We start from the raw sequence: 26,759 nt of genomic DNA on the forward strand, positions 1-26,759 counted from the left end.
GTTCACTAATACTCTTAATGCTGATGAACCAGTCACACTTAACTTTTTTTTTTTTTTTTAAACAGCTTGATAAAACCAGGATCCAAGCCACCAACAACTCCTGTGAAATTGAAGAAAGTCAGTACCTTCCAAGAATTTGAAAATAACACAAGTGATGCTTGGGATCTTGCGGATGATGATGATGAACTCTTAGCAATGGCAGCTGAAAATTTAAATACAGATGTAGTCATGGAAACGGCTAACAAAGTAATTCAGAATCACAGCAGGCTACAAGAACAGCATAAACTGCAGGAGGAACAGCTACAGGAAGACAAACCAGTACCATTTTCAGAATTGCCTTCAGTGGTGTGTGGTGACAACAGGCTGGTTAAATCAGTCAGTGAAAGTCATGCATCAAGTTCTGCAGGTATGTTTAAAATATGAAAATGATGCTGAAGTCTGAATTCTAGAGGTTTCAAAATGCTAAACTCTTGTAGTGTCGTTTTTTTTTTTTTTTTTAACTTAATACCACAAGAAAAAATATTGATGGTGAACACTAATTGATGAAAGGGACATTGCATGTCAAAACAAGTTTTAAAATGATGGGGTGAGGTAACGATGTTTTAACAATTTGAAAACCAGAACCACCTCATTGCTAGTTTAAATTGGATCTTTGAGTTTAATCAAGTGGTCAGCTGAATCAAGGTGATTTCAGGACCGGTTATAAATGTTTACTTTTTTGGGTAAAATTTGCAATTAAGATGCAGCTCAGACAAAAGGTTTTAAAACTGTTTGTTTTATAGACAGCCTAAATTTTAATTAAAAGAAAAGGTCAAAGACTAGTTCCACCTGCCCATATTTCCATTCCTCCCTTTTTTTCTAATTGTACCGTATTTCCATACTGAGTCTGTCAGTTTCCTCATCTGTAAAATGTGGAGAACTCTCTCTTGAGCCTCACATGTGGGTTGTGAGGATAAAGTTTATATATGCTCATGTTTTGTTATCTGTTAAGACTGATGTTTTAAAACTACTTGATGAATTGGAGAAGATGGGGTGGGGAGGGGACACAGGGCAGGGCAAAACTCCTCTGAAGCAGTGCAGCCTCAGCTGACTTGGACTGTATATCATGTATGCTGGTCTTTGAAATAACTCTTGTTTTTTTCACAATCTCAGCAACAGTTGGTAAAGACCACTTTCCACAGTATATTGGTCTTTATAGTTGGGCCCAGTTAATAATTAAATGGGCCTTAACCTTTGAGGTATGACATCCCAGTTGATGTGCTCTGTTGAAAGTCTTGTGAGTCCTGCAATACTCCCGGAGGAAAAACTGATTCTCCTAAATCTAAGAAGCCATCTGCAGTTGAGACTGCTGGCTTGGTCTACACTGGGGATATTTCCCCAAAGATTCTATTTTTTTTAAATTGAGTCATGGTGTAGACCAGATTACAGGTGGCCTAAACTGACTTCCAGAGAATCTCTAAATTAGTGGGGCTTTACTAATATTCTCCTTTTTTCTGTTGTAGAGAGTGTTAGTGAAAACTCTTCCATGCAGAGGTCACAGTCCTTTCCACATGCTCCAACAGATCCATTAGAGGGTGAAGTGGCAGACTACAATACGTCAGCTACTCCGGCACTAACTGAAAGAGAGGCATTCAGATTAGACAAATTTAAGCAACTACTTGCTGGTCCTAACACAAATCTTGGTAAGTACTTTAAAAATAAAAATGATGTGGATTTTAACAGAAGAACTCCTACTTCTATTATTTTTGCAGTTTGACATACCATATTATAATGTGGGTGAGAATTTACAGTTGCTCTCCTAATCCCTCAAGTGTTTTCAGTTTTGAGTTGGCTGAGTTTGAGAGTTTTAAGATGCAATTGTGATCTTGTTCTAATGCTTGTAGTATACCAATTGTGTACATCAAAATGTTTAAATTCTTTTGTTACCTGATATAATGTGGCTTTTTTGATCTGCCCTGTCCTCCTTGCAGTATTTATTTCATTATATGTCCAAATACTCAGTGAGTTATCTTTTATTGGAATAACTTGCGGAAACAAATCACAAGAGACCGAAGACAGAAGGTAGATTGGATATTGGAAAACGTAATTCAGGTGGTATTTGACACTTAAAAATAAGATTGAAGAGCAATGGACTGGAACTCCAAGACCAACGAACTTGTGCCATCGACTGGAAGAATTATGGGTACATCCGAAGTTGTGTAAATGGGAAAAGGAGTCAAGAAGTGATGTGCAATATAGTATCAAAGTATCACTGTTTGTTTTCCATAAGAGCATTCTCTATATTCAAGGACTAATAGTAGATAGTATCTGCCATACCAGTACCATTTTTTGTATGTGTTATACTATTATCTGACAGTTTCTGTAACTTAATGCAGAAAAAATATTAAGATGACATTACTGAAATAATTGCCATCTGATGTGAATAAGAGCTCTTCTAGTTGTTCACATCTCTTCACCAACCTCCTGGAGTTGCAGGCTATAGGAAATGTAGTAGTCAGCTACTCCCCAGGAGCTTCTCCAAAGTCATAGTCATTTTTAGTATGTGGAGAGTGGCAACAGAATCACTGAGGTTCATTTTAACTTCCAAGACAGAAAAGTGAGCCTGTAAAGAGGCTAGAAAGATTATACTGCACCTGGAGAAGTTGATTAAATTCTTCCGAATCACATAGATCTTTGGCAAAAATGAAAAATAAGAATGGAACTAGGAATAGGGGTTTCCGTGAGTTGGCTCATCCTGGAATATGTGTGCATGCAACTCTTGTTGAAAGCAATGAGAAATGCATGTTTGTGGTTCCTGAGGTAACTGGCCCCTGATTGCTAATCCCAGTTCTTCCACTGCCTTTGTTTGCAGCCATGTGCTGACTGTTTTAGACATCCCGGGATAAATGATTTTGATGGGAACTGCAGGTACTAACCTCCTTTGAAAACGGTTTCTTGAATCTTTTTTTCATCATTTTTTTTTTTCTCCCTGCTGGATAGGTATAACAGTATCCTACCATATCCACATCTAGAGTTTAAGGTCTTTGCTATGAGAGTTTTTCTTTTACCTATCAAGTGATTAGCAGACTTTTGACATTATATTATTTTATTTATTTATTTATTTATTTTATTTATATTTCTATAGTGCCCTAGCAGCCCTACTCATGGACCAAGACACCGACAGAAAATCTTAATGTGCTGTTAGGATTCATATTCTTAAAACTTTTGCCATATAGAAGTATTCTGTTCAGTCAAAGTCATGATGATGTGGTTTTTTTCCTCTTATACCATAGATTAATACACAAGACTTGTTGATGCCCATAAAATAACAATAAAAAGCAGCAATATTACAAGCAGATCAATATGAAATGGACACCGAACATCTTATGACATTTAAAATTCTATCATAACTAGATTAAAAGGCGCCAGAACTATTTTCGTTTTAGAGTGCATAATATAGGCAACAGTAATAACTTAGAGTGATGCAGTTGCAATAGGCCTTAACGGTCATAGAAACATAAATTTCCTATTAAAACAGAGTATTTTAATAAGAGAAGTAAGATTATAAAATGAGTATTGGATCTTTTTAAAATTTTAGCCTTACCTATTTAACTCTGACAACACAATTAGACAAATACTTGTGAGTGCATGTGTGCATTGAATATTTCCCCATACAGTCAACACACTGGCCGTATACCTGTAATTTAATCTGTTATGAATAGCACAAATAACTTATATGTTTGAGGCAAAATTCTGCTTTGTTGCTGTTACACTAGTGCAGTCACACTGATTTCAATGGGAATTGCGTCCATATAATCATAAGTAAAAGTTGGTTCTTGTTCTTTCCTATTGAACTTTTTTAAACTTGAAAAAATAATACTTTTACCCTTTCCCATTACAAATGTAGAAGTAGGAAATACCGTTTGCTTTCTACATGTAAAGGAATTGAATAGTTCCTCAATATTTTTCTTGGAACTAAACAGGATCAAGATTAAGTCCTTTTTTAGATATCTGCTCATATGCAGTTTTGTTTGACACCTCATCCAGTCTAATTAGTGTGGACCTGTGTTCACAACCATTCTTCCTCTATTTCTACAAAGCTAAATTGATAAATGTAATTTTTTTGTTTGTAGCTCAAATATTGCTGAAAAATGATGGTAGTGGAGTCAGATAATAGGCTCCAGGATGAAAAAAGATCCAACACAGACACATTCTTATCTCAATGCTTTTGCTTCCATCATAACGGGAGAAATAAATAACCAACCCCCCCCCCCCCCACAAAAAACAAACAAACCACAAAGTAGTACAGCTACCCTTGAAATCCTTTCAGTTACACTTGGAAGACCACTGTCATAGTGGAGACGTTGTAAATCCATGCACCAATACATGGAAAAACAGCCATTCCTGCCACCTTATGTAGCTTGGCTTTTCTAAGTGCTCTAAAATCCAAATGGTTACCCAAATTGCTTTGAAATGTGGTGTCCCACATGGGGTAGTGTTCATGATGCAAATTTGGCATCATCTGTCCAAAGGGTTCCTGAGTTACAGGATCCTCCTCAAAAATGGTTGCCTTCTGCTGCCTTGTACTATAGAACCTGAGAGGTACTAATGATGGCTCTAATAAGACCTCTTGAAGGCTGTGAACTTTAGTTAACATAACTAAAGATAAATTAATCACAAGCCCTCACTGAAGGTAAAAGGAGTTTTGAACTGAGAGACTGGATGTTGCTGTAATTTGAGAGTCATGGGCAGCACCTTATAGTGGGAAGAACGTAATCAGAGTATTGGGGGGAGAGGGAATTAATCATGTGGATGCTTCCTGGGAAGGATAGGGGAGAAGAGATTTGGGTTGCAGTGATGGGTGGGAGATTACAGGGAGAGGGATAAATGGGGATTGATGGCCAGACAGGTTGGGGGCTCAGGTAACAGGCAGGCATGGTAGCCCCCAGCTTTGTCAGTGCACCCCAACAACACTGCAGGCCTAGTTCTGCCAGTGCATTCCAACCACACTGCATCCCAGCCTACTGCATTCCCCAGCTCTCCCAGGTTGAGGATTATGGAGAGTGCACGTGTCAAGGCTGATTCCCGTCTCTGGCACTTAGAATGCAGAAGGCGGGTGCCCTCAAAGATTCTAAAAATTTAATACTGGCCACTCCAGACTTGTATTAAACTCCCACGGTTATAGCTTCTCTCTGAGCTTGGATGGGTAGGTGCTGCCACCACCCAAATGTAAAAACTCCCTTTTTGGAACCGAGAAATGCACACTTTGGAATTCCCTCCTGTGGGATACCCTCAAGCTCTTTAACCCCCCCCCCCACAAGCCCAGAGAAATGCTGAGAAAGAGAACAAAGGAAATTAGCTGTTGCCCCCAGATAGTTAAACATGTGCACAAACATCTTAGGACACCAAAAATCCAATCCTATTCTTAAAGTTTATTTATTTATGTATTTTTTTTATTAGAAACAAAAAGAAAATACATTTGAAACTCAGGATAGATTTTAAAAGAGCAATTCCAAAAATTAAGCACCCAAATTATCTATCTTGGGGGTTCTGCTTAAAGGTTACAAACAAACACAAGCATCTAGAGTTAACACAAAGGAGTCCACTAGTCATAGGAAAAAAACAGAAATAAACTTAATCATGTCTTTCTAAACATTCCTGATCTACTTACATATCTGGGTTATGAAATAGGTAGTTCTAGATAGGGGAAAAAAAATCACCAAATCATATCTGGCCTTCAGCTTCTCACAGCATAACTGCTGCCCTATTCTCCTCTTTTCCGGAGAACCACAACAGACACACAGGGGAAGTTTTTTCCCCACTTTAAAAAGTTCTAACCTTCCCATTGGCTCTTTTGGTCAGGTGCCCACTTCCTTTCCTTTACCTGGGGATTTTTTTAACCCTTTACAGGTAAAGCAAGCGGAGAACAGCCACCAAGAGGGACTTTAGAGCTAACTGGCTGGCTGGGTGTCCATAAAACGGAGCTACCCTCCTCCCCCTTATTTATCACAGCATGGCACCCACTAAATCTTTGAGTGACCCAAACTGTGAACAGTACTTAGGAATGTGTTCACTGCTTTGCTTGCGTCGATGTGCAGTTTGGAAGGGTTTCATATTGCATGTGAACCATAAAGGAAAAAAGCTGGGTTTCTTTGCTTGCCTGGTTAGTTTGAGGGAATGTGCCAATGCCTTTGCACATGCCAAACATCCCACCGCTGTTGTTTCTAGTCTGAACCTTTGTACACCTGTGCAATAAAAAATTTAATACTTCATGTTACTTTCTTCCAGTTGTCTGTTACAACAAGTATTTATTTTATGAGGAGGATTGCTATGAATGCAGCAGAATAGTCAGCAGCTGGTTTAACCAAAATTTTTGATATATTGGGTGGGGTGGGGAGGAGCTGGAGACAGAGGACTGTGTTGTGGGGAGAAGAGGAGAGGGAAAGGGGATGACAAGAAGAGAGCTTGTAGATGCAAAGGGGTTGGATGGGAGAGGGGACAGAGTGGTAGGCAATCCTTAGATTGGTTGGTGGTTTTGAGAATCTGTATCTTACTAGCATCAGTGTGAGGGGGATCAAGTGGCTACTTCCTGATCTTGGGGCAGATTAATATGGGTGTTTCCAGAGACACACAGTATGGTGGTTTGGAACTGACAGTGCAAATAACTTGATTGCTGAGGGAAAAGAAATATGTGCACTGTTATGTTTGCCAGTATGTGGATCCTGGGAGATGACTTGATCACAAGGTTGCAGAAGTTTGCAGGGAGTACATGGAGACTGCTGACTATAGGCTGATTTGGCTTGGTATGCAAGTTGTGGTACATATTAGGGACCACTAATTCCTACCAACAATATATCTTTTCCTGTTTAAAAAAACCTAGGAAATTCCATGCCAAAATATCCTTCATTAATGCATGGTTAAGGCTAATTTGGTCGTATGTCATCCCCCTGTGGAATGTTGAGTTGAGCAAACTCAGACTTCTGAAAACCGGTAATGTAGAATTAAAATTGCCCACGCAATCACAACTCTACCTTCTTTCAGTAGTGCTCCAGTACACCCTGTTAATACGCATACGTTTACCCAGCCAAATCCATAGTTGCTGAAATGTACAAGTTCGTTACTTCCTTTTACAGCACGTTCACCCTCACCTACAGGTTTAAATTTATAGCCTGGTCTGCACCTAAAACTTAAGTAAACCTGGCCATGTCTCTCTGAGGTGTGAAAAAGACACTGCTAGGTCAATAGAAGAATCCTTCTGTCAACATAGATTCTGCCAGTTGAGGTGATGGGTTTACTACAACGGAAAACCCCCTTCCATCACTGTCGCAAGTGTCTACACTATAGCAGCATAACTGCAGCTGTGCCTTTGTTACACTTTTAGCATAGACAAGGATCAAAAAAAGTTGCCCATCCTACCTTCTTTCTATCCACATAGCACATACTTTTACTGGCTCTTGACAGTAGGTTCCAGATTCTTGCATAGCATAGCGCACACATACACATTTGATATTCTTTCTGGGGAAGTGATTAATTTAAGAAGCACTTCATATTTTTCACAACTGTTTTATGCTTTTTCACAGAATACCATCTCGACCTACAGTTTCACTTAATCTTGTTAAAGCAGTAATTCTCAAACTTTTGTACTGGTGACTCCTTTCACATAGAAAGCCTCTGAGTGCGACCCTCCCTTATAAATTAAAAACACTTTTTTTTTTAATATATGTAACACCATTATAAATACTGGAAGCAAAGCCGGGTTTGGAGTGGAGACTGACAGCTCGCGACCCCCCATGTAATACCCTCGCAACCCCCTGGGGGGTCCCAACCCCCAGTTTGAGAACCCCTGTGTTAAAGCATTAGAATCCTTTCATTTCACTCACTGTTGACAAATTCCTTTGTAATAAAAGCCCTGCTACTGACAACCTATACAATTCTGCATTCAAATGATACTAGATACTGCATACTGGATCCTGAAGGTACACATCTTTCCTTTCCTCTCACACAAATGCGCAAAATATAGATCTCCTTCATATCATAATGATAGCTCTTTCTCACACCTCAAAGTAATCCACACACATTTTCATATCATAAACATAACTTTATCAAGCAGGCCGAACTACTTCCTCCACCATTTCGTGTAGGTACATGTAAAATGCTGACCGCACTGGCGTGTAAGTAAATAATTGCCACTGGCCACTATTAGGTCTAGTCAACCAGAGGGAAGGTGACATAGACAACCTTTTTTTGGTTCCTTTTTTTGTCCTTAAATAGTGTTAGGTAAAATCATGTGGGAGAGCATGGAAAAGGAAATGAAGAGCCTCGTATGTTTCAGCAACTGTGGGTAGGCAGAGTGAAGGTATGTGTAAGCCAGGCATATTGGGGAATTGCTGAAAGATGGCATGGGCAGCCTTAATTCTGCATGTCCTGGTTTTCCAAAGATTGAGATATTTGCTCAATTCAGCATAGTGTAAGGGGATGACATATGACCCAGCAACCTTAGTTCTGCATTAATAGGTGTGGTGTGTGGTTTTTTTATTTGTTTTTTTTGCCATTGATAATGATCTTGAATCAAGGAAGATGCCAAAAACTTAGTATCTTAACTTTGGAAGAATTAATTCTAGAAAATTACAGCAGAGATAAGGCTCCTAATTTCAGGTCTCCCCTTAGTCAGAGTTAAGGCTGCGAGTCTGTCGCAGAGTCACTGAAGTCACAGATTCTGTGACTTTCTGTGACCTCCATGACTTTTGCAGCAGCTGTAAGTTGGTGTGTAAGGTACTTGCTCCTTGATAGTGGATTCAGTCTCATGTTTACAGAGATCTACACATTCTAGGATGAAGATTTTAATCCTGGTAGAATACAGTGATTGGCATAAATATTCCTTGTTCCTTTTATATGGTTCATATATGGTAGGCTGGAATTAAGGCCTGTTATGTCCTTTTAAAACTTTTTAAAATTAAATTACTGCATTTTTGCAATAACAATGTAACTTTTTTTTTTTGTGGTTCTTAGCCTCATTATCTTTAATTTCTCAGCACTGAATTTTATTTACAATTTATCTCTCTCTGCTCCTGGTCTGTCCAAGTCATTTAGAATTTTATTGCCCTCTACAGTTTTTGATCTGTAATTTATCACTGTGGTACACATGCCTTCTTCCAGGTCATCGATAAATAGTATGAAGTGAACAAAATCTGTCCCAGCACTGATCCATGTGGCATGCCACTAATCATTTCTCTTTCAAACTGTTATCATCCAGAAGTACCCTATCTCTCTGATGTTCAAGTCAGTTTATTATCTGCTCAACATGCTGTCCCTTCAGTTAATACACAGAACTAATCTAGAAGGTCAGTACTATATCACACTGCAGAGAAACTTTTGCTTTTAAAATAACATGAGTCTATGAAAGGAATTTTATTTTAGCTATCCTTAAGTAATTTCTCATGTGTTAAGTATGTTTAGGAGGATTAGTGTCATGGTTTTTAAAGTGAGTATCATGGTTTGTAGTTTTCCAGATATTTTCCTAATTTTCCGATGTGTGGTGTTATATCATGTCATGGTATAATTCCCCACTCTGAACCTTAGCGTCCAAAAGATGGGGTACCAGCATGAATTCCTCTAAGCTTAATTACCAGCTTAGAACCTGTAGCGCTGCCACCAACCAGGAATTCCAGTGCCTGGTACACTCTGGTCCCCCCAAAACCTTGCCCGGGGACCGCAAGCCCCAGCCCCTCTGCGATCTTACACAAGGAAAGTTACTTGCCCTACCGTTGCCTCTCCCGGCTCTCCTCCCTGGGTTCCTGGAGATGTTACTGTGTTCATCTTTGACTCCAAACAGAGAGGATTCACTTCTTCCTTCCTTCTCCTCTCCCCTCCCGAGTCTCCTGAGAGAGAAGATAATCCTAACGAGAGCGAATTCCTTTCTCTCCCCCTCCTCTTTCCACATCCTGGTGAATCAGACCAGTCTTGGGTCTCACCAGATAAACACATCAGGTCCGTTACAAAAAGAACTTTTTAATTGAGAGAGATACAACAGGTAAAATATTATCTTTGTAAATTTAGATGATAGTACCGGTTTTTCAGTATAGACATGGGAATCCTCCAGCCTAGTTACAAGTCATTCACTCTTCAGCAATGCACATGCTAATACCAACCTAGCCGTAACTTGCTTAGCTATCCTAGTCTCATATTTTGACTATAAGACCTGTATTGAGGATTGAGAGAACTGTGCACGTCTGGCACTTCAGACCATAAGACACAACAACCAACTAACAGCACCCGACCTTCCTCCTCAGATTTGAAAGTATCCTGTCCCCTGATTGGTTCTCTGATCAGGTGACAGCCAGGCTTACTGAACTTGTTAACCCTTTACAGTCAAAAGAGATATAAAGTACTTATGTCATAAACAGATAGTAGAAGTTAATAGAACAGATCACCTATTTAACTGGGATACGTTTTAATTGGGATGACTACTTTGAGATATTTCCTAAGAAATCTATTTAGTTTAATGGTGAATGATAATGTTGGCTTCTTAATCAGAACAGTAGTGGTCAAACCTTCAACTTAATAACATATTTTCAGATGTTGCCAAATGATTTTAGTATTTAACCAGATGTTAATTAGATATGAAATGATAAATTATGAAATGAAGAATATTTGCGCTAAAGTAATTAGTTCAGACTTCCTTAAAAATGGCCTTGTCTCTTGATTGTTGGTTGTATTTGCATGTCTAAAAGGCTGATACAAATAAACAGATACTACTCTTGAGGATTTAGTAATTTAGCTTTGAAATCATTGCCTTCTCGGTTTTCTCTTGCTTAATTTTTCCCATTTAATTTCATTGATATTTCTCTAATCCTCTCAAAACTTGAATCTCTGAAACTGAGTGTTATCTTTCTCCTATGTTGGTCTCATTTTAGTTTTAATTTACAAATTTATAGTAATTACTACAGAGGTGCTCCATTATCAGTTAATCTTCAAATCATTTCCTCTCTTGAAACAAAATAATACTTTTCTAAAAAAGAATGAGCAGTGCTTTTATATATGGAAAGTGTTTGTTTTCTACTGTGTCAACAAAATTATTGTTGGGTTTATTTCTTCCCTTACTGCATTGTTCACTATCTGTATGAGTAGGTGGGTGAAATCTCCCTTCACCCATATTCTTGACTGTATTAAAAATACGTAAACCTCCATCATGTTTATTCTGATGAAATGTTTGTCTTGCTCTTACCTTTTTTTTTTTTTTTTAAATTTATCTTGTATTTCTGTTTGAATTTCTTATTCCAGTTATTTTGTCTTGTCCGTCTTGGTGAAACCCTGGTGTCATTGAAATCAATGAGAATTTAACCATTGACTTCAGGGAGCACAGGATTTAACTCAACAGTGTCACTATTCCTCCTCTTGCCTGCCATAAGTGACCTTTTTCCGATCTATTCCCTGTTTGCCTACCAATAATTATCTGAAATTTTGCATTGCTGCTTTGATCAAATTGATCTTACTTTGTCACTACTCTTCCTCTTCTGTTTCTTCTTCCTATTGTTCCTCTAGCCTTCATCTTGGTTTTTCACTTTACCATCTGTTTTCAGATATAATACACAATCAACCCTTATTTTCAAGACAAATATGAAAGCTAGGTATCAAGACAGAATATTAATTAGGGCTGTCAAGCAATTAAAAAGTAATCACAATTGTGCGGTAAAAGCATTAATCTTGATTAATTGTACTGTTAAACAATAATAGAATACCACTTATTTAAATATTTTTGGATGTTTTCTACACTTTCAAATATATTGATTTAAATTACAACAAAGCATACAAAGTGTACAGTGCTCACATTATATTTTTGATTACAAATATTTGCATTATAAAAATAAAAGAAATAGTATTTTTCAATTCCCTCATAAGTGCTGTAGTACAACCTCTTTATCATAAAAGTTGAACCTACAAATGTAGAATTATGTACAAAAATAACTGCATTCAAAACAAAATGTAAAACTTGAGAATCTGCAAGTCCACTCATTCCTCCTACTTGTTCGGCCAATTGCTCAGACAAATGAGTGTGTTCACATTTGCCGGAGATAATGCTGCCCGCTTCTTGTTTAGTGTCACCTGAAAGTCAGAACAGGCATTCTCATGGCACTACTGTAGATGGCATTGCAAGATATTTATGTGCCAGATATGCTAAAGATTCATATGTCCCTTCATGCTTCAACCACCCTTCCAGAGGACGTGTCCATGCTGATGACTGGTTCTGCTCGATAACTATCCAAAGCACTGCGGACTGATGTATGTTCATTTTCATCATCTGAGTCAAATGCCACACCCTCAGAAGACTGATTTTCTTCTTTGGTGGTTTGGGTTCTGTAGTTTCCTCATTGGAGATGTTGCTTTTTTAACACTTCTGAAAGTATGTTTCACACCTCTCAGATTTTAGAAGGCATTTCAGCTTCTTAAACCTTGAGTCAAGTGCTGTAGCTATCTTCAGAAATCTCACATTGGTACCTCTTTTGTGAAATCTGCAGTGAAAGTGTTCTTAAAATGAACAACATGTGTTGGGTCATCATCTAAGATTGCTATAACATGAAATACATGGCAGAATGTGGGTAAAACAGAGCAGCAGGCATACAGTTCTCTTCCCAAGGAGTTCAATCACAAATTTAATTAATGCATTTTTTTTTTTTTAATGAGTATCATCAGCATGGAAGCATGTCCTCTGGAATGGTGGCTGAAGCATGAAGCGGCATGTGAATGTTTAGAATATCTGGCACGTAAATACCTTGCAGTGCCAGTTACAAAAGTGCCATGAGAATGCCTGTTCTCATTTTCAGGTGACATTGTAAGTAGAAGATATGCTAGATGGAAAAATCTGTCTTGGTTCCTGCAGTTATTTGATCAAGCAGCTGGAATCTAACAGGACCCACCACAAACTTGAAACTGCATTAATAAATGATGAATATAGTCCATCAGGACTGAAAATAATCTCAGCCAGATCTTTTGTCATGAATACCTTAGTTTTGATTTGAATTGAACTTTGAGCAATTCTTTGTATCTGTGTCCCAGTCTGACCAGTCATTGATAGAGACACTTCATCCAGAGTGAGGAGTATAATCAAATGGAGGGGGAAAGAGCATTTCAGCATGCTAATAATACTTTAGTCCCTATCTCTTCACTAACTTCTGGTGGTCTTGCACACTGAATGTGAGCAGGCACAACATAGAATCCCATGATGGCATCACATACAAGAACCTTTGTGGCAGAAAACCAATTGCCAAAGTTACCTGAGGGCAGCTCTGTTCACTCCCACCAAGGACCACACTTGTATTATGCACTACATATGATGTACAATATTGAAGGCAGCTGATAGACCTTATCTCAGCATGGACACTCAATCTCTATATTTCCAGGAGAATGTTGGTCAGTGCAACAAGTGGTAGAAGTTAAAGGAAGTTGGATGTATGTCTTGCCACAACCTTTGCCACAGTGCTAACCAGAAACAGAAAACTAGATCCCAGTCAATAACTGGATAGCCTCTACATCAAAGGATAATTTCTTGAGCGTAGGCTGAACGCTTGCATCCTATAAAGGATTTGGCATGCTTACACCCTGCCTTTTATGTAAAGTGTTAGCTATCTCCAGTTAGTTTTCCTCCTTCTGCCTGCTTTCTCTAGCCAGAAGGACAAGAATCCAAAGCATTGGTCTGAAGTTCTCACTACACTTCCAGAACCTGTGAATGATACTGGCTGAAACCAACAGCAGGGTGGACCCCTCCAGGTAATGCTTGACCTTCACACATGCAGAGAGATTCAAATCTGCTCAATTTTATGTGCAAAGTGACCTGCCTCTTTCACAACAAGAGTGATGTGCACCAACTACTGAATGTAGTTCAGGTTAATCACTCTGCTTCTACCATTGATTCTGCACTTATTTCCTACTCAGGCACAACGTAAGAATTCCAGCTCCTACCAGCGTCCTAGCAGTAAGAATGGCTGTTTTCTTTTTCATTATATACTTGGACTGTCTATTGCAATATTTAGCTTTTACCTTGAAAACTAAATGCTAGTAGGGCATGAGGGCTAAATTAAAAGAAAAGCCTAAGAGATGCTTTTAAGTGTGAAAAGTCCAGGAAAGAATATTTGAATGAACAAATCTTCCAATACAAGAATAATGAAACTTTGCAAATATGACTTTTGTATTTAACTGGAAGTCCGGTACAGGGTTACGTGAGTTAGCAAAATTCCTAAAAGCTGGGTTGGGAGAGGATCTATGTGGAGCACCCTCCGCTGTCTCCCAACCTCAAGTTTGTGAGTTTGACAGATCAATAATTGGGTAATTATGGCCATTTAAATTATTTTCCTAAATGTAAAAGATAGATACTAAAATCTTAAAAAATTTGATTAATGGAGATGAGGGATTGGGAAGGTGAAAGCATTATAGTGCCTGATCCTGAGAGCATGTGAAACACTTGTAACTGTTGTTATCTTATAGGCTATGACTCCCATGACTTCAACAGTAGTATTTGGTCCTTTGCTGATCTATGGATGAGGCATTTGAAAAGCTAAATAAAAGCTAATACCAAGCTAATGGTGGGTGTGAAAGATTAGAATAACTTAGTTGTTATATTTCATTGTATATACTAGTGGTATTGCATTCAAAAATGAGAATCGGGACCCCTTCTTTCCAACAGCAAAGTGAACTCCATCTCTGGCTGCTGTCAGCCTGGGTCCATTAAACAGTTTGGGAAGCATGCACTGTAATACAATTATCTCTTCCTTGGGAGGAAAACTATTGAGCAGCTGTAGGCAGGTCCTGGCAGGTTAGGGAGACACTAAACAAAGTATCAGGCTCTTGATTGCAACAAATAGGGAATTCCATGGCATCCTGGGAAAATAACCAATTCTGTAGTTGAATTGCAGAGTCCACAGGACCCTGATTGAGATGGATGGTGCAGTTCACACAGCATTGCAGACTCTGCAGATTCACTGCAATGGTTTTCCAAGATTGTTTTCAAAGTTATTGCTGCAATCAGAAGGGCTGGAAACATATGTTTTTAAATGAAAGCTGAGTTTTAGGAGCACAGTTCTCTGGCAAGGAATGAGTTCCATGCCAGATTCTGTGACCGTGGAATACACAGGGCCCTGGATATAATCAGGAAATGAAATGGTGGTGTGTGGAATTCTCTAACTTTACCTTCCACAAGTGTGTTGGGGCAATGGCATCCCTTTTGGCCAGGTGTGGCATGGCACCTGAGGTCACTCAGTCTGGCAGGGCTGTCAGTTCATCCTTTGTCTGAAAACCCCCTCAGCTCCTAAGTACCTCGGGGGGTTGATAGGCTAAATCTGTACTACTTCAATTCCTCTTAGTTGCATGTAGATGTGTCAAGGAAAACTCTTTAGCATGTATTTTGTCAATAAAAAGGTGTGACACCGATTTCCTCCCCCCGCCCCCCATGTGGCATCTGGATGTTTCATATCTCTCAAATGTGATTGTAGATTTTAGAAAACCAACACGGAATCTGTTTTTCTTAATCTCTTTTGGTAATTGTTTTGATAGTTTAGTAATGTGGAATTTCAATACAGTGGTAAAAACTTCAGTTTTGTCTCACTATTCATTTGCTCTAAGTTAATATAAAATGTTTATATAAACTTGAACTCACATAATTTAAACAAGTCCTTATATCTAGACTTAGGCAAGAGCAAGCGAAATATGGGGTTTTGCCCATATATTTTTGGTATCTCAGAGTATTCTCCCTTGTTACAACAGGTGGGTTATTTTTTTGTGGGGTTGGGGTGGTGTCAATATCTCTAAGGAAATTGGGCAGTTTGACTCCTTCGTTTAACTCTTCCTGAATCTGGCAGGATGAACTGTTGAGTGACAAGTTCTGCATTCGATCTATAGAGACTAAATATTTTAGTAATGCCCAGTCTCTTAAACATTATACAATTAAAAACTGTTCAATAGATCTGAAATGAAAATAGCAGAATAGTTGAGAGGGATGGGGAATTGCACAGTGCGTGAAGTGATGCTGGATAATTGTAATTATGCTTAAATATTTTGTGGGAAAGGTAAGCATTCTCCATAATTTATTCTGACAATTTACTCTGGATTATCACCTTTCCTACTTGAAATTTCTTTTTTAATGGTCTTCTCAATCACTTTTGCTCTTTTGTTTTCCTAATCCTAATGTTCACTTACTTTCTAATATCCACCTCATCTGTTTCGCTTTTCATTAAATTCTCCTACTTTCTACCTCTGTTAGTTAACTTGGCTTACTTTTTTCTTTATTCATTCCTGAAGAAGGCCTTAACTCATATTCACAACATTGTATCAAGACTTCATTTTCAGTTTTCTGTATGCATTCAAGATAACTCTTTGTTCCATTGAGAAGATTAAGAGCAGTATTTGCTTGAAAAAGATGTAATGAAGCACCAAACGGAGCTATTATTCATTTTAGAAGCCAGTTGCTGTGGTTACCATAGTAATATCAAGCCTTTTATTAAAGCTTTTTTACTACATGTACTGCCTATTTTTAAAAATGCTGTTGGGGGAGCTGCAGTTCCATGAATCTACTGTCTTGAAAGAATTTTCTAGCTCTGTACACCTACATAATCCAAGGAATTTGTTATTGGAACATAAAGCTTATAAATCTGTTTTATCATATCTGTCATTTAATTGTTCATGCAAGCCATCACTTAATATAGTGATTTACAGTAATCTCAGTGAAATAACAGTTTTGTGTCACAAAATGAATAATGCATACAGACAAATTGTTGGGTTCCTTAAAATCAACTTCTAAAATATTGTGCTTTTATTTGAAACTGAGAGAATGATGAACTTGTAGTAGTTGTAAGCCAAATACTGTAGCACAGTGGGTCACCTACTAATGATAGCTCTCAGGAATAAAAAGTTGGCGAATTAATGTCCGTAATCCAATATTTTTATTGTCAAAATCATGCTCTATGAAACATTTATTCAGTATGAATAAATTGTTCATCAATGCAATTAAAGGTATTATCTTAAGCATAATACCTTTAAAATATTTTTTTTAAACATAACTGGAAGAAATGTGTGACTCACTGCTATGTGTTGCAGTAGAACAAAATGCACTAATTATTCCCCCATTAAATGAATTTTGTCAATCTGAGAAATTACATACCATATTCTTTTATGATATTTAAACATATACCCCACTTTTTGTTTCTGCAGAGTAATTGTTGGCTCGTAAACGGAAACAAGTTAGCTGGTGCTAGCAAATTGATTATTGTACAATGTAAATCAAAGTTACTTAACAAAGCGCTGGTGTACATTGGAAATTTACATTGGCATAACTATGGGTCTTGGGTATGAAAAATCTAGTCCACTGAGAGATGGAGGTATGCTGATGTAACCCCCGCTGTAGACCGTTTTATCTACTGCCTCTCGAGGTGGATTACTACACCAATGGGAGAACCTCTCCTGTCAGTGTAGGTAGTGTCCACACCAAAGCGCAACTGCAGTGGTTTAACTGCAGAGAAAGATACTTAAAAGAACAGTGAAACAGCTGAAAAGAGAGTGTGACTTTTCTGGGTTTGAAGTCTTGCTTTTGGAAGTTATACTTCGTCAGTCTGAGAAGAGGTCTGGAAGACTGAAATTCTTGAGTTCTAATCTTGGCATGTAACTGCTTTACCTCTGTGCATATGCTTGTAAAATGGTGATATCAACTCATATCCGTTTGACGATGATTTTGAAGATGAGAAATCTCATGATTCTAGAAACAAATTTAAAGAAAACATTTGTTTATATTGAAGTTATAGTCTTAAAGTTCTGCCTTGATACACATAATATACACTTGATGTGAAGATAAACAGCACAAATTCTGGGCAAGTATTTTTTATTTGCAAGCTGAAATATCAGAACAGCTTTTTTCTTGGGACAGATCTTAGGCATTAGGTTAGTGACAGTGAGTCAATTGCTTAGCTATGGGACCATATTAGAATAATTTGGCTATTAAAAAATAGTTTAGTGGGTAAATTTAAATATAGTTCAAATTGCAACTCAAATATTTTTAATGCATAATTTGCCAAATAAGAGTTTGAGTACATTTCTTTAGTACTCAAGAGGTAAAGATCAGAAATGATGCTTTTGCATGCAAATAGCCAAATAGTTCCAGACTACAGAATTCCATTCTATATTTGCCTTTTTTGCAATCCATCTGGGCTTCAGTCTTGGAGGACTGTAGCTCCAGTACTGTAGTTACTCTGATATCCCAATGTTTTAAACAATTCAAATGATTCACTCAAATTTACTGTGTATTTATGACTATAAACAGCTTATATCCTTTGCAACAGATTTAGAGTGGGATTAGATGCATTCTGTGTCTATATAGCCCCATACAATCTTTCCTATGTGGATAATTTTTTTTTTTTTTAAATTTTAGAATGGATTAGTTTTAGAACTGGGGCTAAAGAGATCGATGTCTACAGCACTGCACATCTGGTGGTGCCATGACTTTGGAAGGTGCTTCATTATAGAAAATCATCTGGCGATGAGAGTCCCGTGCTTCAGGAACTCATCTCTAATGCATGGACTGAAGGAGATGCCAAGCTGACCAATAGACAATCTTATTAATGGGGATGGGAAGAGTTGGGACATTAAGGCAAGAAATTAGTCTGAGAAATGTGTGAAAGGTAATGAGCAATATGTGGGAAGAAAAGAGGTGATGGAACAACTTGAAAAGAAGAAAAGAGAAGCTCATATTGATTTGGAAGGTTTCAGAGCAGCAGCCGTGTTAGTCCGTATCCACAAAAAGAACAGGAGTACTTGTGGCGCCTTAGAGACTAACAAATTTATTTCAGCATAAGCTTTCATGGGCTACAGCTCACTTCTTCGAATGCATAAAACGGACATCCGAAGCAGTGAGCTGTAGCCCACAAAAGCTTATGCTGAAATAAATTTGTTAGTCTCTAAGGTGCCACAAGTACTCCTGTTCTTTTTATTGATTTGGAAGAACACGAAACAATCCTTCACCTAGGATGCCAGTAAAACATGGTTTGGCCATGCCTGCTGCCATGTGGTAGGCATGAAAGTCAGTGAGGGATAAATCTCCAGTTAACAGAAAATTTCAGGTTTTTTTTATCTTACATCTTTGAATCTAATTTTTCCATGCAAAATTGTTGGTAATCAGATTTTAAAGAAGATCCTGAAAGGAAGATGAGTACTGTTGTAAACAGGAACAGTGCAGTTATTTTTTCATGATTAGATTCTGTTTTATATTTATTGACAAGGTAAAGAAGTCCATTTTACAATATCTCTGGTGCATATTTAATTAGTAAAAAGTTGTGTGGACAATTTGCTAGATGAATTAGGAAAAATGTATTCAGATATTGAAGTTATGTAATTATGTTTGGATGGAAGCTCTCTTCAGAGTGGCAATTATCTGACTTAGAAAGTTTTACTCTGACTTGACATTTGTACTCCTGCTCTCCTTATTATGAGCCCTGGTGAGGAGCTTCAAAGATTAAAAAACATACTTGGAAAAAGCCTTTTGACAATCTGATTAAACTTTTTTCTTCTTTTTTCTTCATCTGAGACACGCAACAGATACTAACTTAATTTTTTTTTGTGTGCCTCTTTTGTTCTCTTGTATAGCCTATCAATATTATCTGCTAAAGGGTGGCCTGGAATGAGGCTAGATTTCTTATGATGTATTAAAAATGCCGAGAAGGACTCTAGTCCTGCTGCTGCTTATTGTTGCAAACTGCTTTGTTGTGAGAGGTCTATATATTGAACATTTCAGCAAGTACCATAGCAAATGATTTTTGGCAGTTTACCTTAGTTCAGGTTGTATTTAAGCCCTTATCCATGTTACTACCCTTAAACTATTTTACACATTTTTTAAGCGTTCATCTTTTAGTATTAGTATAGATGTGGATTTAATGTCTCTAGTGATAGTGCATTACACAACTACTTACATATCTTATAAAACTTTTAATAGGCCATTTGTTCCAGGTGCTTAACTTGTGTTTATAGCTGAAAAGACCTTAGAAGGAAAAGCAGCAAAGAATCCTGTGGCACTTTATAGACTAACAGACGTTTTGGAGCGTAAGCTTTCATGGGTGAATACCCACTTCATCAGATGATTATGAAATGCCAGTGGCAGGCAAGCAAGCTTCAGAGATACAAGTTTAGTTCAATCAGAGGATGAGCCCTGTTCTAGCAGTGACGTGTGTGAAACCAGAGAGGAGAAAACTTTTTAGTTGTGGAAGCCCATTCATTATCTTTGTGTTATCCAGGCTTGGTTGTCAAATTTAGCCAAATGAATGAAGCCTCAGCAGTTTCTCTTTGAAGTCTGGTTCCTTGAAGTTTTTACTGCCTACGATGGCCCAACCTTTAGGTCTGCTTAGTGGGACAGGGAGGTTGAATGGTCTCCTACAGTTTTTTGTAACTGCCATTTCCTGATTATCTGATTGTGTTCTTGTATCCTTTTCCATAGAGACTGTCCAGTTTGGTGCCATGTACATCAGAGGGCTTTTCTGGGGTTCTAAGAGATATGTTGATTCAGTTTTCTGATTCTGAATTCTCTATGCTCAGTTTATGCTGCTGCTTACTGTTTTTGTTGGCCAAGTAAACTGACAATCTCCCAGTCATATAAACTGAAACATCCAGTAATATCAGAGATGTGGAAGGGACCCTTTAAACTTTTTAAAGTTCTCTTGAGTACCATTAAATGACAACGTAGTGTAGATCCAATTGAATTCTGTAATGTGATAACAACAATTGGCACATACTAGTAGAAATATCATACAGTAACTGTTGTGACTATTCCATATTAGATCCTGATGGTTTGAAACAGTTTCTTCACAACAAAAAGAAACAATTCGTATTGGGCGGGCGACGGAATTATAATGATATTAATTGTTCTTAAGTCGATGTTTATATAAGCTGTAAGTGTGTCACGATCATGGAATAGGATGTCTGTAACTTCCATGACTCCACAGAGCGATCTAGTGTGCTTGTGTTCAGAGGCCCCATGCCCCTCTCATGCACAGGCATGAGATCTTGGGCGTGTGGAGGTTCACGATGGAACTGAGTGATGAGGTGCTCTGGGCGTGCTTACCTAGGGTTGAGCTCCCCAAACAGTGACATCCCCCTCACTCCTTCAGTAGAGGCTATGCATTAGCTCTGTGCAAACCGACTGGAGCTGTGGGGCATTGTCTGCGGTGCAAGCCCCCTATTCATTGCATGCCCCACCCACTGCCCCCCACACCCGCAGATCCGGGCTCGTGCCCCATCTGCACACGACCCCCGCAGCTGCATGCACCCCAGACTTCGGGGCCCCAGTCAGCCCCCCCCCCTCAAAAATTTTTTACAGGTATTTTTAGTAAAGTCATGGATGACAGAGTACACATGCCGTAAGTTGTTTTGTTTATGTCTGGTGATCTCCTGACTTTTACTAAAAAATTAGAGCTTGTCAGCGATTTTAAAAAAACTTAATAGTAATACCATTTTATTACAAATATTTGGATGTTTCTACATTCAAATGATTATCAATTACAAACACAGAATACAATTTTATGTACAGTTCCACTATTTGATTACAAATAGATGCACTGTACAAACAAAGAGGGAAAGATAGTAGGTAGTATTTTCGATTCACCTAATAACAAGCACTTGCTATCACATCTCTTATTCAAGGAAATGTTGAATTACAATGATGTTTAGAATTAGTACCAAAAATACATGCATTCAAAAAATAAAACATTGATGTGTTAAAAGTTTACAGAATACAATCCACTCAGTCCTATTTCTTTCAGCCAATCGCTTGACAAACAAGATTTGTTCTACATTGCAGTAGTAATCTGGCTGCCTTATTGGTTACAAAACCTGAATGTGAGAACAGCCTTCTGTGCAGTGTTTGTATTTGTTTGTATGTTTTAAGTTTGGTGTTCTTAGAGTACCAGTTATTAACCAAAAGAAAAAAAAACATTGTTAAATTGCACTTTATGACATGGATCTGCACTCTGTAGTAGTACTTGTATATTGACTCAAAAATGCATATTCTTTAGGTTTATCATTTTTACTGTGAAATATTTTGTAATAAAATATATCACTTTATTTCAGTTACAACAAGAATAACAATATTGTATTGAAAAATTAGAAAAACAATGCAAACATATTAATAAATACTAGAAATACAATTGAAAATTTAAACTGCGATTAAAACTGATTAATCACGATTTAATTTTTTGACGTGAATCGCCGTGAGTTAAACTGCAATTATTGAAGCCTATTAAAAAATACATGTGACTAAATGTAGCAACTTTGATAAGTGTCTTTTAATGAAAGAAAGCATGCAGATCATTCCATCTAGTCGTTCTTGAAAAAAGATTCAAGTCTTTCTTTCAGAGTTCTGGGGCAGTACAATGGTTCTTTCGAACTAAGTAAATTACCAAGGGTTTTAGTACCGCATTGACAGAATTCTCAGATTACTAGGATTTTCTCTGCTTCACTGGCCCACCTTGTGTACATCTTAAGACCCACATCCTATTACATCGTGGCTACTTGTATTTTAGTAAGGCTTTCTATTATGTTTTATATGCCTTATATTGGAGAGGCCACTTATGTCATTTTTTCCTCTTACGTAATACTAGCTCTGGAAGACAGTCTACTCATAGGAATGCGAGTCACAGAGCTCACTTTTTGGGAAAGAATAAAGATCCCTCTTACTGATAATGTTTTTTTTTTTTTTTTCCCAGAACAAACCACAGCCTCTCCAGTATCTCTGCCTCCACATAGAAAAGTAAATGTTTTCTCTTCCAGCTCCAACTTGCTGTATATTCTGTCCTTTTTAAAGAGTCACCTAATGTATCCTAATCTGAATAGTCACGTTTTTAACTAGTCAAAGTGCTGCAGTGTATCAGCATTTGTAAGAGCACTGTTCCACATTTCTTTTCTCAAAATATCTTTGTCATATCTTCTTTAATTGTGTTTTCCTGTAATGTACTACTTTCATGAGCAGATTGATGTCCTAATGGCACCACAGATGTTTGTATAAAGTCAGATCTTTGTGGTATTTAAAAAAAATAATTTTTTTTAGCCTGTACCATGCGTTTCAGTAAGTATAGTTACTGTTGAAAGAACTTATTCCCAGGGACTGTATTGGATTTTTTTTCCCTATGAAAGTTCAGTTTTAACTTGCTTGGTGCAAAGAGGCATATGGAAACTTAGCAGTGCTGTGACATCCTTGAAAGCATATTCTTTAAATTTGAAATTTCATGCCGTAGTCAGGGAAAATTTTTAGAAATAAAAATAAAAAACCTGCATACCAGGTATCCTTTTATTACTTATTTTTTTTATTTTCATGGGGTATCACATCCTAGTCTGACAGAATTTGATCACAACAGATGAGTGTCTAGGCAAGGTAATATGGGGCCTAGCATCTGACTATTCAGTCTTTCTTGGAGGAGAGGTTTAATTACCCAGAAAAGTGAGCAGAGGAAATAAGTTTAAAAAACAAACAAACAAAAAAGCTTATGTGTAGAACAAATAAATGGAATACTCTGGCAAATACTGTAGAGTACAAATCAGTACTTGAATTTTAAAAAAGTATGTCTTAACAATGACACTGTCCTCCCCTTCTTTTAGCACTATTTTGTATTGAACCAGATTCTACAGAAACTTAAAACTCTCTGTTACCTAGACATTGCCACAGCAAAACAATTATTTCAGTTTGTGGATAATACTGATTTTTTTTCTTTTGGAACACAAGATTAGTGTGCATATAGTAGTCACCATTCAAAGCAAGTTACTTCCTGCGCAGTGGTATCCGATAAATAATTGTTTCTTCCTAGGTATGTCAGATAACACTGTCTGGTATTTGTTAATGAACTGTAAGAACCAAAGGCTAATTTGAGGGAGCTGATTAGGGTTTTAGGTTGACCAGCTGATATCCAGCCAGGTCTGCCAAGATTCTAGACTTGCATCGTTTATTGAAAGAAATGTGGCCCTCTGCCAGCTTTATAGAAGTTATTAAACAACATAAAATCACAAAAGCATATCACCAAAGCTAAGCTGTTGTTAGTTATATTGCTTTATCTTTAGTATTAGTATCAAATCAATGTTAATAATTTAAATTCCAATCAAATATTAGATTAATACAACAAATAAATCAGCCCTTATGAGAAGGGATCTAAGGAGGTGCTGTCGAATTTGTTCTCCTTAGATTTCAATTCCAACAAGGTGGCTAACTACCCACCAACACAGAGATTACAAACAGGCCGTAAAATATCTCTGGTGTTTGACAACTCTTGTTCAGCAATTTACAGCTGACAGCTTCAGGTTTCTTAGGACTCTTAGGCCTGGTCTACACTACGCGTTTATACTGATTTTAGCAGAGTTAAACTGATTTAACGCTGCACCCGTCCACACAACGAGGCTGTTTATATTGATATAAAGGGCTCTTTAAACCGGTTTCTGTACTCCTCCCCAATGAGAGGAGTAGCGCTGAAATTGGTATTACCATATTGGATTAGGGTTAGTGTGGCTGCAAATTGACGGTATTGGCCTCCGGGTGGTATCCCACAGTGCACCACTGTGACCGCTCTGAACAGCAATCTGAACTCGGATGCACTGACCAGGTAGACAGGAAAAGCCCTGCAAACTTTTGATTTTCATTTCCTGTTTGGCCAGTGTGGGGAGCTCACCAGCACAGGTGACCACGCAGAGCTTATCAGCACAGGTAACAATGCAGTCTCCTGAGAATCGAAAAAAAGCTCCAGCATGGACCGCGTGGGAGGTACTGGATCTGATCGCTATATGGGGAGAGGATTCCGTGCTAACAGAACTCCGTTCCAAAAGGCGAAATGAAAAAACATTTGAAAAAATTTCAAAGGCCATGATGAAGAGAGGCCACACCAGAGACTCAGTGCAGTGCAGAGTGAGAGTTAAGGAGCTTAGACAAGCCTACCAGAAAACCAAAGAAGGAAACGGAAGGTCCGGGGCAGGGCCGCAAATATGCCGCTTGTACGCTGAGCTGCATGCGATTCTAGGGGGGTCCACCACCACTACCCCACCCCTGTCCGTGGATTCCGAGGTGGGAGTGGTAATCTTAGCCATGGCTGAGGATTCTGCAGACAGGGAAGATGGGAGGAGGAAGAGAGGACGAGCTTGCAGAGAGCACACAGCACTCCGTTCTCCCCAACAGCCAGGAGCTTTTTCTCACCCAGACGGAATTACCCTCCCAGCCCCCCAAGCCACTAGCCCAGACAATGAAGCCATGGAAGCGACCTCTGGTGAGTGTACCTTTGTAAATATAAAACATGGTTTAAAAGCAAGCGTTTTTTAATGATTGATTTGCCCTGAGGACTTGGGATGCATTCGCGGCCAGTACAGTTATTGGAAAAGTTTGTTAACATGTCTGGGGATGGAGCGGAAATCCTCCAGGGACATCTCCATGAAGCTCTCCTGGAGGTACTCCAAAAGCCTTTGCAGAAGGTTTCTGGGCAAGGCAGCCTTATTCCGTCCACCATGGTAGGACACTTGACCACGCCATGCATGTAGCAAGTAATCTGGTATCATTGCATGACAAAGCCTAGCTGCGTATGGTCCCGGTGATTGCTGGCATTCAAGCAACATCCGTTCTTTATCTCGCTGTGTTATCCTCAGGAGAGTGATATCGTTCATGGTAACCTGGTTGAAATTCAGGAATTTAATTAAGGGGACAGAGATGGCCATTCCTACTGGGCTGTTTGCCTGTTGCTTAAAAGAAATCCTTCCTTGCAGGTAGCCAAGCAGGGGGGGGAGGGGGATTGGCGCTGAGCTTTTTCGCGTTTGGCTAGCAGGGATCTTCCTGCTACCAGCCACGCGGTGGGGGGGGGGGGGGTGATTAGCAGTGATCTTCCATGATACCAGCCACGCGGTGGGGGGAGGGGGGTAAAGCGATCATCCCAGAGATTTGGATGGGGGGGGTGGTTTCTGCTGCTGCATGTTAACAGGAAAGAGCAGCACTGAACGGGATTTGCTTGGTATTTGGGAAAGGAGGGCACTGTGTATATGAAGGCTGCAGAAGCCGAAAGACAATGGCTTACCATGGCCGCATGCAAGCTGAATTCTGCTGCCCCAGACCTGCGTCTGTGAGATCTCTAACACCAGAGCCGCAGGCACTCAATATTAAGATGCAAAATGCGACCTTGTAGTGAAATCACATGTGCTATGTAAGGTGAATAGTGTTGTTCACTGTGAAAGAGTATAACCATTGTTCTGTAAAATGTATCTTTTTAAATACTTCTCTCCCTTTTTTCCCTCCCTCATGCAGCTGCAAATTTTTCAAGCCTCCCTACTCTCCATCCCGAAGGCTATCTCAGATAAGGCGGAGGAAAAAAAAAAAGACGCGAGACGAAATGTTCTCGGAAATCATGGAAGTGACCCGCAATGAAAGAGCTCATCTGAATGAGTGGAAGGACGTGGTATCAAATTACAGGAAAGATGCCAGTGAACGTGAGGACAGGAGGACCAACGTGAGGATGAGAGGAGGCGAGAGAGAGACGACGCTCGAGATGAGAGGTGGCAGAGATCAGAGGTGTAGGCAGGAAGATCAGCGGTGGCGGGATGCAACGCTGGGGCTGCTGCGTGATCAAACTGACATCCTCCGACGTCTGGTGGAGCTTCAGGAACGCAGCAGGGTCACAGAGTGCCGCTGCAGCCCCTGTGTAACCACCCTCACCACTCACCATGTTCCATATCTTCCTCACCCAGACGTGTAAGAACGCGTGGGGGAAGGCTTCGTGCACCCGCCACTCCACCCCCATGGACAG

General features: G+C 38.8%; 1 protein-coding gene across 5 annotated transcripts in view; it reads left to right on the forward strand.

Annotated features, from left to right (window-relative positions):
* The window catches only part of TBC1D22A (TBC1 domain family member 22A), a 707,108-nt gene that overhangs the window by 25,056 nt on the left and 655,293 nt on the right, over positions 1 to 26,759 (forward strand). For all 5 annotated transcript variants that reach the window (XR_012655728.1, XM_032768194.2, XM_032768195.2 and 2 more), the window contains exons 3-4: positions 66 to 406; positions 1,503 to 1,682. Coding sequence is in view for 4 of the 5 variants with exons in the window: in XM_032768194.2 (XP_032624085.1) it covers positions 66 to 406; positions 1,503 to 1,682 (521 nt within the window). In the remaining variant the exon portion in view is untranslated. The remainder of the gene's footprint in view (positions 1 to 65; positions 407 to 1,502; positions 1,683 to 26,759) is intronic.

This window comes from Chelonoidis abingdonii, chromosome 1 (genome assembly GCF_003597395.2).
Source record: "Chelonoidis abingdonii isolate Lonesome George chromosome 1, CheloAbing_2.0, whole genome shotgun sequence".
NCBI lineage: Eukaryota > Metazoa > Chordata > Testudines > Testudinidae > Chelonoidis > Chelonoidis abingdonii.